Source organism: Lutra lutra, chromosome 7, assembly GCF_902655055.1.
Source record: "Lutra lutra chromosome 7, mLutLut1.2, whole genome shotgun sequence".
Taxonomy (NCBI): Eukaryota; Metazoa; Chordata; class Mammalia; order Carnivora; family Mustelidae; genus Lutra; species Lutra lutra.
The window spans coordinates 5,406,216-5,423,624 of NC_062284.1; the positions used below are offsets into that span (position 1 = coordinate 5,406,216).

At 54.1% G+C, this 17,409-nt stretch overlaps 1 protein-coding gene across 1 annotated transcript; it reads left to right on the forward strand.

The window, feature by feature from the left end:
• Positions 1 to 341: 341 nt before the first annotated feature.
• IDH2 (isocitrate dehydrogenase (NADP(+)) 2) lies at positions 342 to 17,054 on the forward strand. Its single transcript, XM_047735582.1, has 11 exons — positions 342 to 534; positions 9,575 to 9,666; positions 10,522 to 10,687; positions 11,508 to 11,668; positions 11,754 to 11,897; positions 12,868 to 13,004; positions 13,186 to 13,337; positions 15,757 to 15,869; positions 16,038 to 16,135; positions 16,254 to 16,346; positions 16,737 to 17,054. The coding sequence occupies exons 1-11, from the start codon at positions 420 to 422 to the stop codon at positions 16,819 to 16,821; spliced, it is 1,356 nt and encodes a 451-aa protein (XP_047591538.1). The 5' UTR covers positions 342 to 419; the 3' UTR covers positions 16,822 to 17,054.
• Positions 17,055 to 17,409: the final 355 nt, after the last annotated feature.

The window sequence follows — 17,409 nt, forward strand, 5'->3', positions numbered from 1 at the left end:
GCGTTTGCTCACTTTGGGGGTTTAAGCTGATTTGTCAGCAACGGACACCCAGGTTTAAATAGGGAATCCCGGAGAGAGGGGTTTAGCCTCGTTGACAGGAGTCCTAAGCCCTCAGCTCCCGCCCCAGCGCGCGGGTCGCGGTGGGTCTCTTGGCGTCTCGCGGCAGCCCCTTGGCGCCAATGGAAGCGCGCGCTGGGCGCTGGGGCGGGGTCCCGCTCGTGAGGGGTTGGGGGGGGCGGAGAAGTTCTGCCCGGCCCGGCCCCAGCCCCGCCTCCTCCCCGAAGAGGCCCAATCGGGTGGCGGCCTCCGGCAGCCCCGCCCCGCCCCTGCCCGCGCCGGGGCGCCGGGCAGGCCTGGGCCGCTCGCAGCCAGGCAGCCGGGGGCAGCACCGGCGCTCGCATCTGGCCTGCTTGGCGGGAATGGCTGGCTACCTGCGGGTCGTACGCTCGCTCTGCAGAGCCTCCGGCTCCGCGCCGGCCTGGGCGTCGGCAGCCCCGACGGGCCCCAACTTGCAGGAGCAACCGCGGCGCCACTGTGAGTGCCACGAGGAGGGTCCGGGCGGGGCGCGTGCCCGGCACCGCGACGTGGCGGCCTCCCGGGCGGAGACCTGGGAGCCCGAGTCGGGACAATCGCAGGGCTGGGGACGGCGGGCTTGGCACACACACAAAGAGTGGGGGGCGGCGATGCGCTCCCTGGCCCCAGGCTCTCTGGCCGCGCCAGGCGCAGGGGTGGGGACTTGAAGGACGGTGGCAACTGGTGGCCCTGGCGCGGCGGGTCCTGCGGCCCTGCGCGGGCGGGGTCCCGGGCCCGGAGGGTATCTTGCCTGCCCTGCGTCCCCGGGAGGGGGACAGGCGAGCGAGTAGGGGGCCGGTGCACCCGGCCCGGTGTTCCGGTGAGAGCGAGGGTCGCGGCGCGGGCCCGGCTCAGACAAAGGCGGGGAGGAGGCATCCACTTCCCCTTCCTTTGCAGCCGGGCGCTGGGTAATCCCTCCTCACTGTCAGGCCCGCGGCCGCTATTTTTGGAGCCTTTCACGCGACAGCTGGAGGAGCGTCCTTTTTATTTTCCCTATTGTTTGGATGACCCCCACCCCCTAGCCCGCTCCGCTCCCGTCTCACTTAAGTCTCCATCCAGGGGCCTCTCCGCGGCCCGACCGCCTTGTCTCACCAGTCCGCCCCTGCACTGCTCCTTGGCACGCTCCTCTCTCCCGCCTGGGCAACTGGGCGGTTGGGCAGCGGCACCAAAAATGCCACTTTCCTGAATAATTCCTCACTGCTTATGTGGCACCCTTAACGTCCTGCTTAGGAGAGAAGACAGTAATCAGGTCAGAATAAGCAGGATTTAGCCTGAACCTCCATTACCAGCCTCGGCTGCCCCCCACCCCCAACCCTGTGGCATGTGGGCATTGGCCGGCACTGTGATTCTCCATTGCCAGCTACAAAAGGCAGGGAGAATGTGGGTCCCTTGGCCCTGTCTCTTGCCTGTTGCTACGGAAACCCCTTTCCTGACCTTGCCTGCAGCCCCTCCTAGTGAGCCAGGACAGTGAGGAAGAGGGAGTGGGGCCCAGGCAGCCTGGCCTTACAGTTAGGGTAGGGTAATCTTTAACGAGTGTGGGAGCAGCAGACCAGAATTGAGGAGGGGAGGGGGGATCGCTTGCCCACCTCCCTTCTCCTGCCAAGAAGAAAGGGGGTATTTCTGCTTTTGTATTTCTGGGATTTGTCTCCCTAAGTAGTCAGTCTTGCAACTCTCAAGGTTCCCAGTGGCCACAGGCCTCAAAACGGAGTTTCCCATATGGTACCAACTTTAGCAAAATAGAGTGGGAGTTAAAGACATTCTCCAGTTCTTCCTATTTCTCCCCTGCACTGATGGTAGGAAAGAAAGCTTTTTTAGTCGTAGGTCTTTCCAGAAGTCCCCAAGCCGTTGGTTTATTAATGGGGCCAATACGTAGTATTTGAGTTGGACAAGAGATTCCAACTGGGCTTTCTGCTAGCTTGTTACCTGGCGACGCTGCAGGAGACAGAATGATTTGGCATTCCCCTCGAGGACAGGGAAAGAATATATTTTTTTTTGGCTAAAACACTCGTGTGTCTTTGCTGCTCAGTAATTCATGCATGGCTCTAGTTTTGGAATTTCTAGGCCTCCCGTGACTGCTGGTGGTGGTTCCCATATGCTGGCTTTCTCGGCTTTTGGGAAAGTGAGGGTAGGCTCGGCCCAAGCACTCACGGGGAGAATGGTCTTGTCTGGCCTGCCTTACCTCCACTCCTCACCTGGGAACTTCTTGATTTTTCTCACCCTACCTCTTAACTTTTCAGACCTTGGTGACTTGCCTGCACTCAGATTTCAGGGAGTCACTTAATGATTGTTCAAAGTTCCGCAGACCCACCAGTGGAGGGATTTTGCTATTGTTTTTTTAAGATTTTACTTATTTATTTGAGAAGAGAGAACAGGAGAGGGGGGAGGGCCAGAGGGAGAAGCAGACTCCCTGCTGAGTGGGGGAGCCTGATGTGGGACTTGTTTCCCGGACTCCTGAGCCGAAGGCAATTATCCAACCCACTGGGTCACCCAGGCACCCCCACTGGTGGAGTTATTATGTGTTCTCTGCTGAAGCTGGTTTCAACCACAGCAGGTAGGACCGCTGCTGCCCCATCAGAGGGATTTGGGGTGGGCGTGTTTAGGCCTGGCAGGTTTAGAGGAACATCTTCCAAAAGGCCTGGGGCCAGCCCTCATATCCTCCCTGGGAGGTTGAAGTCTGTTGCGCTGGTTCCATTCAGGGTATGAGGTGCTGGACACTGCCCTCTGGTTCCTGGAAGCCAGGCTCTGTGACCTGTCCTGGAGTTTACACTAATGGAAATGCATGTTGAAAATGCCAGTGCAGGGACCCCTGGGTGGCTCAGCCCATTAAGCACCTGTCTTTGGCTCAGCTCATGATCTCAGGGTCCTGGGATCCAGCCTAGCATCGGGCTCCCAGCTCAGTGGGGAACATCCTTCTGCACTTCACCCCACTCATTGTCTCTCTCTCTCTCAAATAAGTAAAATTTTTAAAAGAATATAAAATGCCAGTGGATTGCACATTTTAACACCGTGTAAAAGTGTGAGCTTTTCCAGGGCAAGTTGCCCATTGCCTGGCAGAGATGGCCCCCATGTACATTTGTGATGGACTAGGGGCTGGGGTATAGCTCAGTGGTAGAGCATTTGACTGCATTTGTGATGGTCTGGTACAGTCTGCTGATGAGAATTCCCCAGTCCCTGTGGCTGTGCATTCCAGGATGGGGGGTGGGGGAGGGGAGTGGATTTCATCCCAACAGGAGGCAAGGGCAGGGTAGCAATTTACTATAGACCAGATTGACTGTGACTTGACATTTCATTTGTGACTTCAACAACTACTGTCTTCTCCTGTGGGTCAGGCACGGTACAGGGGATAGAGCCAGGGGTAAGAGGCAAAGATTTCTGCCCTTGGGGAGCCCGAATTCTAATGCGGGGACAGTCAGTAAAACAAGGCCAGAGTTGGCTAGTGTGGTGTAAAGTAACACGAGCTGAGGGGAACAAATCAGACAGGCAGGTGTGCGAGAAAGTTTGGATGGGACGGCGGGAAAAGACCTTGAATGAAGTCCTAAGGGAAGGAAGCAAACAACAGGCCATTTGGTTGTCTGGTGCCAAGGCCATGCTGGAGGGGACCACCTTTGCTTGGGGAGGAGTGCCCTAGGCTGACACGGAGTTAGGAGGGGTGGTTAGGGACCGATTAGGTCAGGCCTCGTGGGGGGCCTTGCATTTCTGAGGGCTTTGACCTTTACTCTGAGTGCAAGGGGAAGTTTTGGAGGGTTTTGAGAAGATTTACATTAAACAGGAGTGCTCTGGCTTCAAGGTCTTTGTAGGAGGCTTGTAGTCCTAATCTCGCAAGAGTTGGAGAAAAGAAAAAAGAGGGAAGTAGCGCTGGGGGGTGGTGAGAAGGGCTTGGATTCCGCATGCATTTTGAAGGAAGAGCCCCTCACCTTTGTTGATCTTAGCTTCTCTGCTGACCGCAGCCAAGGTGGGAAAGTGGTAAAGCACTCACTCTTCGGGGTGGCTCTCTCGGGACAGAGAGACCTTCAGCCTTGAGTTTGGAGGGACAGGCTTTGAAATCCTTACTTGGTGTTGGGTGCTAACGGTCTAGATGGGGAGGAGAATTGGCCTACTGGGCCACCTGTGGCTGCTGTAATTCCATCCCGCACTCTGGCCAAGAGGATAGCGTGCAGTATTGCATGGTAGCTGGCCCTTGGAAGCTGTCAGGGAGGCCCATGCACTCTGTTCCTTGGATTTCAGATTACTTGTCATCATTGTCTCCCAGAGAGGGGCAGATGCTAGGGGTGTCTCTGCCATATTGGCTGAACCACACACCAAGTCTTCCAGCTCCGATGCCTTGGGGCGCACGTCCTTGGAGTGTAGGTGATAGGCCTGGAATGAAGGAGAAGCTGTGCCCTGCACAGCCCATTCTAGCTGTAGGTGAGCGCCAGCTCTGTGTGGGGAAAGCAACTCATGCTTCAGGAAGAGACTGGGGGGCGCCTGGGGGGCTCAGTGGGTTGAGCGTCTGCCTCTGGCTTGTGACATTGCAGGAGTTCCTGGAAATGCCGGGTCAGGCTCCCTGCTCACTGAGGAGTGCCTGCTTCTCCCTCTCCCTCTGCCACTCCCCCTGCTTGTGCTCTCTTTCTCTCTCAAATAAATAAATAAATAAATAAAATATTTAAAAAGAAAAAAGAAGAAGAGACTGGATTTTTATGTAAAAGCTCCTGGGTTGTCTTCCCCCCCCCACCACGGGTTTAAATTTTTAAAAACTTAAAAAATCTTATTTTTTATTTTGTATCGTGGTAAACAACTACACAACAAAAATCTCCATCTTGACCGCTTTTAAGAGTGCAGTTCACTAGTGTTAAATATTTTCACATTGTTGTTGTACAACCAATCCCCAGAGCTCTGTAATCTTGCAAAACTGAAACTCTGTACCCGTTAAACAACAATGCCCCACCCCCTCCTCCCCCCAGCTCCGGGCAGTCTCAGTTCCACTTTCTGTTTCTATGAATTTGACTACTCTAGGTACCTCCTGTAAATAAAAATAAATAAATAAATAAAATATAGTAATAGCTTATTTGGGTCCTCATAATGTGCTCCAGGTTTATCCCTGTCATAGCTTGTGTCAGCATTTTCTTAATTTTTACGGCTGAATAGTCCATTCTCTATATACTCATTTAAAAAAATAGTCCATTTAGGGGTGCTTGGGTGGCTCAGTGGGTTAAAGCTTCTGCCTTAGGCTTAGGTCGTGATTCCAGGGTCCTGGGATCCAGCCCACATTGGGCTCTCTGCTCAGCAGGAAGCCTGCTTCCTCCTCTCTCTCTCTGCCTGCTTCTCTGCCTACTTGTGATCTCTGTCTGTCAAATAAATAAATAAAATCTTAAAAAAAAAAGTCCATTTGAAATTTGTTGACCTTCTGAGTAAGGTACAGGAATTGGGAAAAGCATAGGCAGTATGGTTATTAATTCCTTGCGTATTTATTACTGCTTCTAATTTCTAGTAAGTTACCTCTTACGTATGTTACTCGCAGCTGGATTGAAAGTGTTTGGGATGTAGCGGTGCTGTCTGTGTAAGTATTCCACATGATGAGTATTTCCCCCCGGCCATCCGGGGGGAAACAGACTTTGTGGAATTTGAACCTAAAGAACTTGAGCAGCAAAAGCTGTTGACTTAGCTCCAGATCCCATCCATCGCTGTCAGAAACCTTGGCAGTGCTGCCTTTTTTAGCTTCCGAGCAAGTCCATTCACATTTGAGTGGTGGGGACCCCAGTCTTGGAGAAACTTGGAATTAGGAACATTGTTTAACGTTTGGAGGGACGTTTCTCTTAACCTTCCTGGATTTGTTTCCAGAGTCTTCTTTCCAAGGCTCTTGTCACATTTTGTTCATCCATTCGTTCCTTGACAGACCCTTGAGTTGCTTCTGCCTCTTGGCTGTTGTGAATAATTCTGCTATGGACATGAGTGTACAAATATCTCTTTAAGACCCTGCTTTTAATTATTTTGGATATATATCTAGAAGTGGGATTGCTAGACAGTGTGGCAGTTCTTTTCTTTCTTTTTTTTAAGGGGGGAAGGGCAGAGGGAAAGGGAGAGAGAATCCCAAGCAGGCTTCACACCCAGAGCAGAGCCCAAGGAACCCCCACCCCCAACTCCATCTCCCCACCCTGAGATCATGACCTGAGCCGAAATCAAGAGTTGGATGCTTAACTGACTGAGCCCCCGGGGGCCCCTGGACAATATGGCCATTCTATCCTTAATTTTTTTTTTCTATCTTTAATTTTTTGAGGAACCATACTGTTTTCCATAGTGGCTGCAACATTTCCATTCTCACCAGTGTCTTACACAGGATTCTGGTTTCTCCGCATCCTCACCAGCACCTGTTGTTTTCTGTTTGGGTGAGGTTTGTTAAGTTAGTTTGTGTTTTTTGATAGTAGCCATCCTCGTGGGTGTGAGGTGGTATCTCATTGTGATTTTCATTTGTATTTCCCTAATGATTAGTACTGTGGGGTGGCTTTTCATATGCTTATTGGCCATTTATATATCATTTTAAAAATATTTTATTTATTTATTTGACAGAGAGAGAGAGAGATCACAAGTAGGCAGAGAGGCAGGTGGAGAGAGAGGGAGAAGCAGGTTCCCCGTCGAGCAGAGAGCCCAATGTGGGATTCGATCCCAGGACCCTGAGATCATGACCCGAGCCGAAGGCAGAGGCTCAACCCACTGAGCCACCCAGGAGCCCCCCCATTTATGTATCATTTTTGAATAAATACCTATTCAAGTCCTTTGCCCATTTATTAATTGGTTATTTGTTGTTATTGTTGTTTGAAATCACCTGATTTTAAAACCTTGGTCACCAATTAATATATTTTTAGAAACCCTGCCTGAGCAGTGTCTTTTTTTTGGTAAATTTTTCATGATTTTGTAATTGTTGGTGTTTTTTTTTTTTTAAGATTTTATTTATTTATTTGACAGACAGAGATCACAGGTAGGCAGAGAGGCAGGCAGGGAGAGAGGAAGAGAAGCAGGCTCCCTGCCGAAGGCAGAGGCTTTAACCCACTGAGCCACGCAGGTGCCCCATTGTTGGTGGTTTTTATTTTATTTTTTAAAGTAGGTTCCATGCCCAGTGTGGGGCTTGAACTCACAACCTTGAGATCAGGAGTTGCGTGCTACACTGACTGAGCCACCCAGGTGCCCCAAGCCTCTGCCGCTTTGCCTCCCATGGCTGCTCCCATCTCTGGCAAGTGTGCCTTCAGGGAGGCTCTACTTGTGACGTGCTTTTTTTCCCTTAAAGATTTTATTTATTTATTTGACAGAGCAAGTGAGAGAGAGAGCATAAGCAAGGGGAGCAGCCGACACAGGGAGAGGGAGAAGCAGGGTCTCGGCTGAGCAAGGAGCCCGATGTGGGGCTCGATCTCAGGACCCTGGGATCATGACCGAAGCCGAAGGCAGGCGCTTAACCAACTGAGCCCCCCAGCGCCCCACTCCTGCCTCTGTTAATAGCCCCTGCTTGCTCGCTCTCTCCATCTGTAGGTTTCCCCTTACATACTCACTCCTTGAGGCCTGCCACTGTTAGGTTTTTCTCAGTGTTTCAGGAAGAGGTACTTAACACCTGGTTGTAAATAAGTGGGCCCTGTGTTCTCTGAGGGTTTGACACCTGCTGGCACAGCAGGGAGGGCTGCCCGCTGTGATCTTGACATTGAGCCCTGGGTGCAGGGTGTCCACGGCCCACAGGTTACTGTGTCTGAAACCCAAAACTTGAGTGGAGCCCAGGTGAGGCTGAAACCTTTAGGACTGGCCCCAGATGAATTCTCCTTTGGGATTATAATTACGGTAGATTCAGTACAGTTAAAAAAAAAAAATCTTCATTCGCTCTCATGACATTAACTCATAAGAGATGCTCTTAAAAACTAAGCTGGCTGTACAACAGCCCAGTAGACTTTCTGCAGGTCCTAAAGCCCTTTTATACTCAAGCTTTCAACCAAGAATGGTGGAGGAATTTTTTAACTTGGGTCCAAAGGCCCCTTCGCGTCCTGGAAGGGGTGGTAGATCGCCACCAGCCAGCTGTGTCCGCCTTGTTCTCTAGGGAACAGAATGTTTGGAGTCTGTGTTTGCTCTGCGCTTCTCTGCATGTGACCCACGAGGGTGTCCAGAGCCGCTCTTCAACCAGAGACCTGGGATCTAGTCTGACTTCTGACACAAGCCACACTCCCTGGGTCTCATTTTTCTTCCTAAATAATCTCTCCCATTCTTTTTAGGTTAAAAAAAAAAAATGTTTGCATATCCTTGGGAGATTATTTTTAGATTAAAAAAAAATCTGTGCACATCTTTGGAAAGTGAGTCATTTTTGCTGCACATAATTCACCTTTTTCTTGGTGGGCCGGGGATGTCAGCGTGAGTCACACGCTGGTGCGTGTTGTAGGACGGTGATAGGCTTGCGGTTGTGGGGTTTTGGTCATTTCTGTTTTAAAGGTGCGTAGGTGGTCCTACTTGTTTAGTCTCAGGCCTGCTTTTCAGAGATTTCTTTCCCTTGCCAGCCTCCCAGCGGTGGTCACTTCTGATGTTTTTAAGTGAACGTCCTGGTCCCCTCTTGCTGTCTAATCTCTGGTGAGGCGGAAGACCCAGCACAGTGTCTGTAAGGATCGTGTGCAACGTAAGAGTCCGTGGGGCCTGAGTGAGGGCTGAGGCGGCTGCTGGGGACAGAGTCCCGCTCTCAGCTGTCCTCCTCCTGTTGAGCTTTCTGGTGACAGAGGCCCGATTGTAGGTTTTACATAGACCCGCTTGCCTGAGTCTGGAGGCCCTGCTTCTTCCCCGGCTGTGAGCAGAGCGACGTGCTGGAACAGGATACCTCTCTGTCTGCTACAGCTAAGGTTCCTCGAGCTCTCCCTCCAGGTAGCCTGCACTGATTGAAGGGGGTGGGCGGTTTCCTTGAGTTTTCCTTGGAATTCACTGCTCAGACTGTTGGTTTGTCTCGTGAGTCAGACTTTCCTTGGAGAGCCTCCCCCCGCTTCTCTTGTCCTCTACCATCTCCCTGGATCTTAGATGCTTCTCTGACAGGACTGGCCCCCCGAGCCAGCTTGGCTCAAGGATTCTGAGTTCTGTTCCAGGTGCCCTAAGCCTATGCTTTCCATGGATTTCGAAAGGTGTGAATCCTGGATGTGTTGTCTTTAAGCGGTATAACTGGGAACGGGGTGGTAGCGGCTCGTAGGTGTCCCTCCCTGACTTACTGCTGGATGGGGTGGCCCCAGCTGGCTGTTAGGCTCTGTGTTGGACTCTGCTGCCATCAGATCCCAGGGCAGAGGTCTCATGGGCCAGACTGGCATCCTACTGGCCAGTCCTGGGCAGCTATCCCGGGTGGGGGAATCCAGGCCCCCCAGGTGGCCGGGGAGCTGTTCCTGCGGAGGGGGAGGGAACGTGGGTAACGAGGTCCTGGGCTGACACTGCTCCCTCCTTGGTGAAGGGCAAGTCTGGCCAGGTAGGAGAAGGGCTCCCCCGTGAGCCTCCTAGAGCTGTGATCACTGTGTGTGCCTGGTTCCAGATGCCGACAAGAGGATCAAGGTGGCGAAGCCGGTGGTGGAGATGGACGGCGATGAGATGACCCGGATCATCTGGCAGTTCATCAAGGAGAAGGTAGCCCCTCCCAAAGCGGGTGGCTCTCCGCACGGCCCCTGATCCCTGTGACAGCCCCCGGGGCTCACCTGCCACCCTGGTGGGCAGCCGCAGCCCTGTTTCCATCCTTCCATCCACCTTGCTGTCATGTCCACACCATGCATGGTTTTCACGACGTCAGGCAGTGGCCCTTCCTCAGCCATCTGTCTTGTGCCGGTGCCGAAGCCTGCGTGTTTTCCAGAATGGGGGTGCACACTCAAGGCCTATCCTGTATGGTGTCCGTCTTGATGTCCCACGGTCCGATGGGCATTCTCAAGGGAGTGGAAAGAGCAGGGTGGGTGCTCACCTTTCCTGAGTGGTTCAGGGACGTTATCTGGGGTCAGGGCTGTGGTGTGTCCTGACAGCAACGGGTCTGAGGCATCATGGCAGATGGCTCCCAGCATGGCTGCTGGGCTTCTCCAGAGTCTCGTGGTCTGGATCTCCCTGGAGAGCTTGTTGTCCATGTAAAGACCCCTGTCCTGTATTGTGTGTGTGTCTGTAAGAAAAAGGTCGAGAATGGCCACTTCTGAACGGGGAAGAAGAGGGAACCCATTGTACAGAGAAATCTAGATACATCTCGAGTTGGTGGGCCATCGCATTCCATGCTAGGGGCTGGGCCCTCTGAGGGGCTGCAGCCTGGTCCGCTGGCCTCTTTCCAGAGAGCCCTGGCATCCTGACAACTTCCGCCTGGCCTCTCTGAGGAATGGCTGATCCCACCCCCCCTGCCATGCTGCCCCCTTCCCTCATCCTGCCCTTCCTGGGTGTCCTGTGCTATGGCCCTCACAAGCTCCTGAGACACACACACACTGATGCCTTGCCCCGGTCATCTGTCTCTAGCTCATCCTACCCCATGTGGACGTCCAGCTCAAGTATTTCGATCTGGGGCTCCCACACCGTGACCAGACCGACGACCAGGTCACCATAGACTCGGCGTTGGCCACCCAGAAGTACAGTGTGGCCGTCAAGTGTGCCACCATCACCCCCGATGAGGCCCGTGTGGAAGGTGTGAGGGTGTGGAGGTGGGTGGGTCAGGGCAGTGGGGGCTGTGCCATGAGCCCGGTCTCCCTGCAACAGCTCGGAGGATAGGGGAGCCCGAGGGGTTCCTGCAGATGAGGCTGGGTGGGGTGGTGCTCCCAGGTCCGTGGTGTTTGTGCTGTGCTGTGTGGCTCTGGCCGGGGTAGGGGTCATGGGCGACAGCGAGGAGGAAGTTCATGCTGATGCTGTTATAGTAAGAACAGGCTCTCTGGGCAGCCTGCCCCTCTGGCCTTCTAGACTGTTCCACAGGCAGGTTTAAGGAGACACTGGGGCCACCCCTGTCTAGCAGAGTGCTCTGTGTCAGGCATGTATCCTTGAGAGCCTCAGGGCTCTCTCTCTGGCTTATATCTCTTATATCTTATATCTCTTATATCCCTGTTTTGTGGACAAGGAAGTAGGGAGTCACCCTCTCAGTAATGTGGGCTGGACCTGGTGGCTGGAAGGGCACGTCTGCAGTGCGGCCAGGTGCTGCTGCATCCGAGCGTGATGTGGGAAAAACGGCAGATGCTAGCCATTTCTAAGTTTATTTAATTGCCCAAAGGCTAAGTGTTTTAGCAATCATTTCATTTTCCAGCTCAGGTTAAGCCACTTGCATAAAATTCACAGTTTGAGGTGGTGGAGTTAGACCCAGAAGCCAAGAAATCTGATCCCACAGCCCACACATTGGTATCCCAGATGGCCCGAGGCCGACTTCCAGGGCTCCCGTCTGGCTGCGTTCTTGCTGAGGGTTCAGATTTTGGTTGGAAGGTGGGGACTGCAGCGGGGCCACTTTGACTCTGTCCTCACAGAGTTCAAGCTGAAGAAGATGTGGAAGAGTCCCAACGGGACCATTCGGAACATACTCGGGGGGACTGTCTTCCGGGAACCCATCATTTGCAAAAACATCCCCCGCCTGGTCCCGGGCTGGACCAAGCCCATCACCATCGGCAGGCACGCCCATGGCGACCAGGTGGGTGCCAGTGAGGGTGGGCTCGCACTGGCCGGGGCACCCTCACCCGGACGCCCTGGCCTGAGCCGCGTTCTTGTCTCCGTAGTACAAGGCCACGGACTTTGTGGTGGACCGGGCTGGCACGTTCAAGATTGTCTTCTCCCCGAAGGACGGCAGTGGCGCGAAGGAGTGGGAGGTGTACAACTTCCCCGGCGGCGGCGTGGGGATGGGCATGTACAATACCGATGAGGTGAGGCCCCCGCGCGGCTCCTGAGCGCACCCCTCCCCAAGCCTGGACCCTTCTCGGGCCGCTGCGGACTGTGGGTTCTTACTCCCCCTGCGTTCGTGGCTGAGGCAGGTCTGAGGCCTGTGAGCAAATGCAACCAGGACACGTTCAGGGGAGCCCGCAGTGTGCCTGGGGCGGAGTGGGGCAGAAAGACTCCTGCTTAGCGAGCTGCCCACTCCCCGACTTTCGTGCTCCTTCTCCCGACACCCTGACCTCTTGTGCTCCTCTGACACCCTGACTTTCTGTGCTCCTTCTCCCGACACCCCAACCTTCTGTGTTCCCTCTCCAACACCCCAACTTTCTGTGCTCCTTTTCCCGACACCCCAACCTCCTATGCTCCTTCTCCCGACACACTCCCGGGGGCACGTTAGTTGGCAGCATGGTTGGCTTAGCCAACTGGATAAGCATTTCCCCTTCCCCAACTCTTGGCTTTCATGTCTTCCGTGGTTGCCTTCATTCTCTGGCTATGAGGAAGTGGCCACAAGGAACCCCAGGCTTGTCCCCTGTCAACTTCGTTGCCCTGTCAGAAAAGAGCCTTTTTGTTCATGGTTCTGGCAAGAGTGCCCGGCCTGGTCACAGGACCACCTCCGAGCCAGTCATGGAGGGCTCAGAGAGGATGAGCCTGGACACCGGTACACTCTAGAGACAGGCAGGTGGGCGGGGAGAATGAGACCCACCCCAGCCATAGGGTCTAAGAACTGGGGAGAGGAGGGTAGTTTCCCAAAGCAAACTTGAGGGGCTGCTTTCTCCCAGAAGTTGGGAGGAGGCTGCTGGGCCAGTAGAAACAGCTGCTGCTCCCTCCAGGTGTCAGGGCGGGTGGTGTGGAGGGAAGGGATGCCACTCCAGGGGTCGGGCCTGGTGCCCAGCGACCAGAAAGGGCTGGCGGTCCCCAGGCTGGGGAGCACACCAGGGACCTCTCTCTCTCCCCCTGCAGTCCATCTCGGGTTTCGCACACAGCTGCTTCCAGTACGCCATCCAGAAGAAGTGGCCGCTCTACATGAGCACCAAGAACACCATCCTGAAAGCCTACGACGGGCGCTTCAAGGACATCTTCCAGGAGATCTTTGAGAAGTAACAGCCTCTCACTTTATTGCTCCCTAAGGATTCCACAGCCTTTCTGGCCTGTCCCCCAGCCCCCAGCCTACAGGGGGGCCACTGTCCCAGTGCATTTGGCTCAGCTCTGAGCTTGCGGGGAGAGCCCCAACCTGTCAGCCTCCCGCCGTCTCCCCACAACAGGCCCCTTTGCTCCCAGGCACTACAAGACTGACTTTGACAAGAATAAGATCTGGTATGAGCACCGGCTCATTGATGACATGGTGGCTCAGGTCCTCAAGTCTTCGGGCGGCTTCGTGTGGGCCTGCAAGAACTATGACGGAGATGTGCAGTCGGACATCCTGGCGCAGGGTACGCTGGGAGCATTGTTCCCCAAGGGGGTGGGTTGTTGGTCTTCTCTGGCTGCGGGATTTTTCAGACCCTTTTTGTAGAAAACTTCTCTAGTGTGGCCCGCTGGCTCATTGCAGGGTTTCCCATGGACAGCAGGGGGCAGGAACTCTCTGACATCTGAGGGAGGAAGGCTTCCCAAATTAGGTTTGGACTAGTGCATTACTAAGGCTACTGTTAACAGAGAAGAGGAGAACATAGGAATTCAAGTTCTAAAGGGCTAGGTGTGTCAGCTTTGAGGTTGTCCCTGTCCGTAGGCCAGGTGACTGAGGCTCCGGGTTTGGGCTAGGTTTGGCTCTGGGAGAAAAATGGGATTGAGCACAACCGGGTGCTTTTTGAGGCACAGAGAATTCATTTTGCACAGTAAATCTGTTGGATGCAGAGTATTGGGGAAGGTGGCAAAGCCCCAAGCCATGGAGTGTCTTAGACAAATTGGATTGCAGTAGGAGTGTGAATGAGGCCATCAGATAGGTAGTGTGAGAACTAGCCCAGTCCTGTTGGGAACGAGAGCTGGAAAGGCTGTGGGAGTTGACAACAGGGGAAGTACAGAGAGGGAGGAGAAGCAAGGTTACAAGAGATGGGCTGAAGTCTAGCTCCTGATAAGGAGGAAAGTGAACTCCACCCAGTTTGTGAGGAAAAAGCCTAGAGGCCTGATGTTTTATAAAAACCTGTGGCTTTATTATTTCAGTAAGTGCAGTGGTGATCCTCTTGCTAGAACAATTCCTGTCTAGGATGGAAGGATGAAAAGACATAGCAGGCAAGAGAAAGGCATGAAAGTTACCCTTAAGTAATAAGGAATTGGTGAGTGTGAGGGTCCAGTAAACACGGAGAAGAGACACCTTCCCCCCAGCCACAGACATTCTTTTTTTTGTTGTTTTTAAAGATTTTATTTATTTATTTGACAGAGAGATCACAAGTAGGCAGAGCGGCAGGCAGAGAGAGGGTGGGGGAAGCAGGCTCCCCGAAGAGCGGAGAGCCCGATGCGGGGCTTGATCCCAGGACTCTGAGATCATGACCTGAACCGAAGGCAGAGGCTTAACCCACTGAGCCACCCAGGTGCCCCCTGCCTTTTTTTTTTTTTTTTAAACATTTTATTTATTGGGGCACCTGGGTGGCTCAGTTGTTAAGCCCTACTCAGTGGAGAGCCTGCTTCTCCTTCTCCCACTGCTGCTCCACCAGCTTGTGCTTTCTCTCTCTTGCTGTCTCTGTCCAATAAATAAAATCTTAAAAAAAGTTTTTTACTAGTTCATTTATTTGAGAGAAAGTGAGAGAATACAAGTGGGTTGGGGGGCAAGGGGTTGAGTAGAGGGAGAGGGAGAAGCAGGCTTCCCAATGAGCAGAGGGACCGACATGGGGCTCGATCCTAGGATCCCCCAGGATCATGATCTGAGCTGAAGGCAGACTCTTAACTGACTGAGCCACCCAGGTACCCCTTAGACAACTAGTTTTCTTAAAGAAGTTTTTTACTTTTTTGGGACGCCTGGGTTGCTCAGTCAGTTAAGCATCTGCCTTCAGCTCAGGATATGATCTCCGGGTCCGGGATGGAGTCCTGCATTGTGCTCCCTCCTCAGCAGGGAGTCTGCTTCTCCCTCTGCCTGGCGCTCCCCCTGCTTGTGCGTGTGCTCTCGCTAGCTCTCTGACAAATAAAATTAATAAAAAAAATTTTTTATAAGTTTTTGGCATTTACTCTTATTTATTTATATGACAGACAGAGATCACAAGTAGACAGAGAGGCAGGCAGAGAGAGAGGAGGAAGCAGGCTCCCCGCAGAGCAGAGAGCCCAATGCGGGGCTTGATCCCAGGACCCCGAGATCATGACCTGAGCTGAAGGCAGAGGCTTTAACCCACTGAGTCACCCAGGCGCCCCAATAAAAAAATTTTTTTTCACTTTTTTCTAATTCTTGGGATTTAGAATTCTTATTTTGGTGCCATGGGGTGCTTTTGAACCCCAGGAGACCTTGACCAAAGGAAAGGTTGACGTCTGGATTTGGGGAGATTTGGAAGTAAGTCTCAAGTTTAAAGTCACCTAAAAGAGCAGTGGATAAAAGTGATGGTTATGCAGTCGTCTGCTCTCTGCTTGAACGGGCTGTTTGGGTGTGAGCCAGGCTTGGGGGGTGAGGGGACGAAATTCTTAGGATTGGGGGCCCTGGAGGCGGGGACACAGTTGTATGTTCACAGGCTGATGAACACCCGATGCCCTGTGCAGGGCTCCGGAGACCCATGACAAGGGTAGACGAGCCAGAAACGGGAGCTGTCCTCCCAGGCAGGCGTCGTCGGGGGTCCCGAGCTGAGAGGCAGCTCCCAAGCAGGAGGGCAGGTAGGCTCAACCCATTGGTCTGCGGAATGGTGTTGGCACTGAAAGGAGGGCCTTTCCCATCCACAGGCTTTGGCTCCCTTGGCCTGATGACGTCTGTGCTGGTCTGCCCGGACGGGAAGACCATCGAGGCCGAGGCTGCTCATGGAACAGTCACCCGCCACTATCGGGAGCACCAGAAAGTGAGTGGGAAGACTATGGTCACAATCGCTTCTACCCCAGGGGCTCAGGACCCACTGGGAAGCTGGGTCTGGCTTGTCAGTCTGGGGGTGGGCACCTGCATCCAGGTGGCCCCCTTGTCGGCTGTTTGGCTCCTGAGCCCCCTGTGACCCCTGCCCCTATCCCCCCAGGGCCGGCCTACCAGCACGAATCCCATTGCCAGCATCTTTGCCTGGACACGTGGCCTGGAGCACCGGGGGAAGCTGGATGGGAACCAGGACCTCATCAGGTGAGCGGAGCGGGAGGGGGCCTGAGCTGGCCCCAGGGGGTGGGGGGGTCCGGGCCCAGGGCGGGGTCCGGGCCCAGGCTCCGTAAGCTGGGGCCTCACTCTGCCCCACCGCCTGCAGGTTTGCGCAGACCCTGGAGAAAGTGTGTGTCCAGACAGTGGAGAGCGGAGCCATGACCAAGGACCTGGCGGGCTGCATCCATGGTCTCAGCAAGTGAGTGGCCTGTGGCAGAGGGTGGGGCTGGCCTTCGGGGACCTCAGGGCTGGGTGGGGAGAAGCCCGAGGCTCCTCTTGGAGGCTGCTTCTGGAATGGGCTTCGCTGCCAAGGGCCTGAGGTGGGACAGGTCCACAGTCCTGAGGCCCAGTGAGTTTGTCCCCATCCCTAGTGGCTCGAGCTTTGCCCTCCCCTTCCGTACGAGTGCCTGCTCAACTCCTGGCCGAGGTGGGCTCCAGGCAGCCTCTGACAGGTGGCCTGGGTGCACCGCTCCCCGTGGGCCCAGGAGGGCAGCCCCCCCCCCCCCCCAGGTTCCTGAGCCCCGGCTCTGCCCTGGAAGGGCCTGATGGGAGCTGTTCCTCACGCAAACCAACCGTGTTCTTTTGGCAGTGTGAAGCTGAACGAGCACTTTCTGAACACCTCCGACTTCCTGGACACCATCAAGAACAACCTGGACAAGGCTTTGGGCCACTAGTGGGGACTGGGCCGGGCCGAGCTGGCTGCTGAGTGACCCCTCCCCCCAGGCCTTTCTAGGGGACATTTTTTATAAGCAAGATGTTTTTAATATCTTTGTTTTTTCCCCTCATGGTGATGTGAGGGAACAGCGTGTTTTACCTCAGCCCGTCAGTGTGTTTTGCATACTGTAATTTATATTGCCCTTGGAACACACGGTGCCACATTTAGCTACTAAAACACTCTTCACAAAAATCGGCTGCTGTGTTTGTGCCCGGGGGAAGGAGGCCGCCCAGCCTGGGCCCCGGAGACAGAGGGCCTCCAGGGATAGTAGGTTGTACCCAGGACAGACAGGGACACCGCAGGCCTGTGTCCCGGGCCTCGATCTGTCAAGGGCCACCTCGAGGGGAAGGGACCAGGCAGCAGCGTGAGCGTCCTGAATTCCCTCAGAGCTACCTGACAGCTGCTGGGACCCGGGGCTTGCAGGCCTCTGGGCTCCCTGGAATGACCTACCACAATCCTGTTACTGTACCCTCCTCTCTCTGCTTTGGGATTGCCATCACTTCCCGTGAGATTTTGGTTTTTTACTTTGTTGGTTCTAACCTCAACA

Bases quoted from the DNA above. Each gene is read 5' to 3' on its own strand.
- IDH2 (XM_047735582.1), top strand. From the start codon at position 420: ATGGCTGGCTACCTGCGGGTCGTACGCTCGCTCTGCAGAGCCTCCGGC. The intron at 13,338-15,756 runs GTACGCTGGGAG...TCCCATCCACAG, and splicing joins GTCGGACATCCTGGCGCAGG to GCTTTGGCTCCCTTGGCCTG. The intron at 16,136-16,253 runs GTGAGCGGAGCG...CACCGCCTGCAG, and splicing joins GGGAACCAGGACCTCATCAG to GTTTGCGCAGACCCTGGAGA.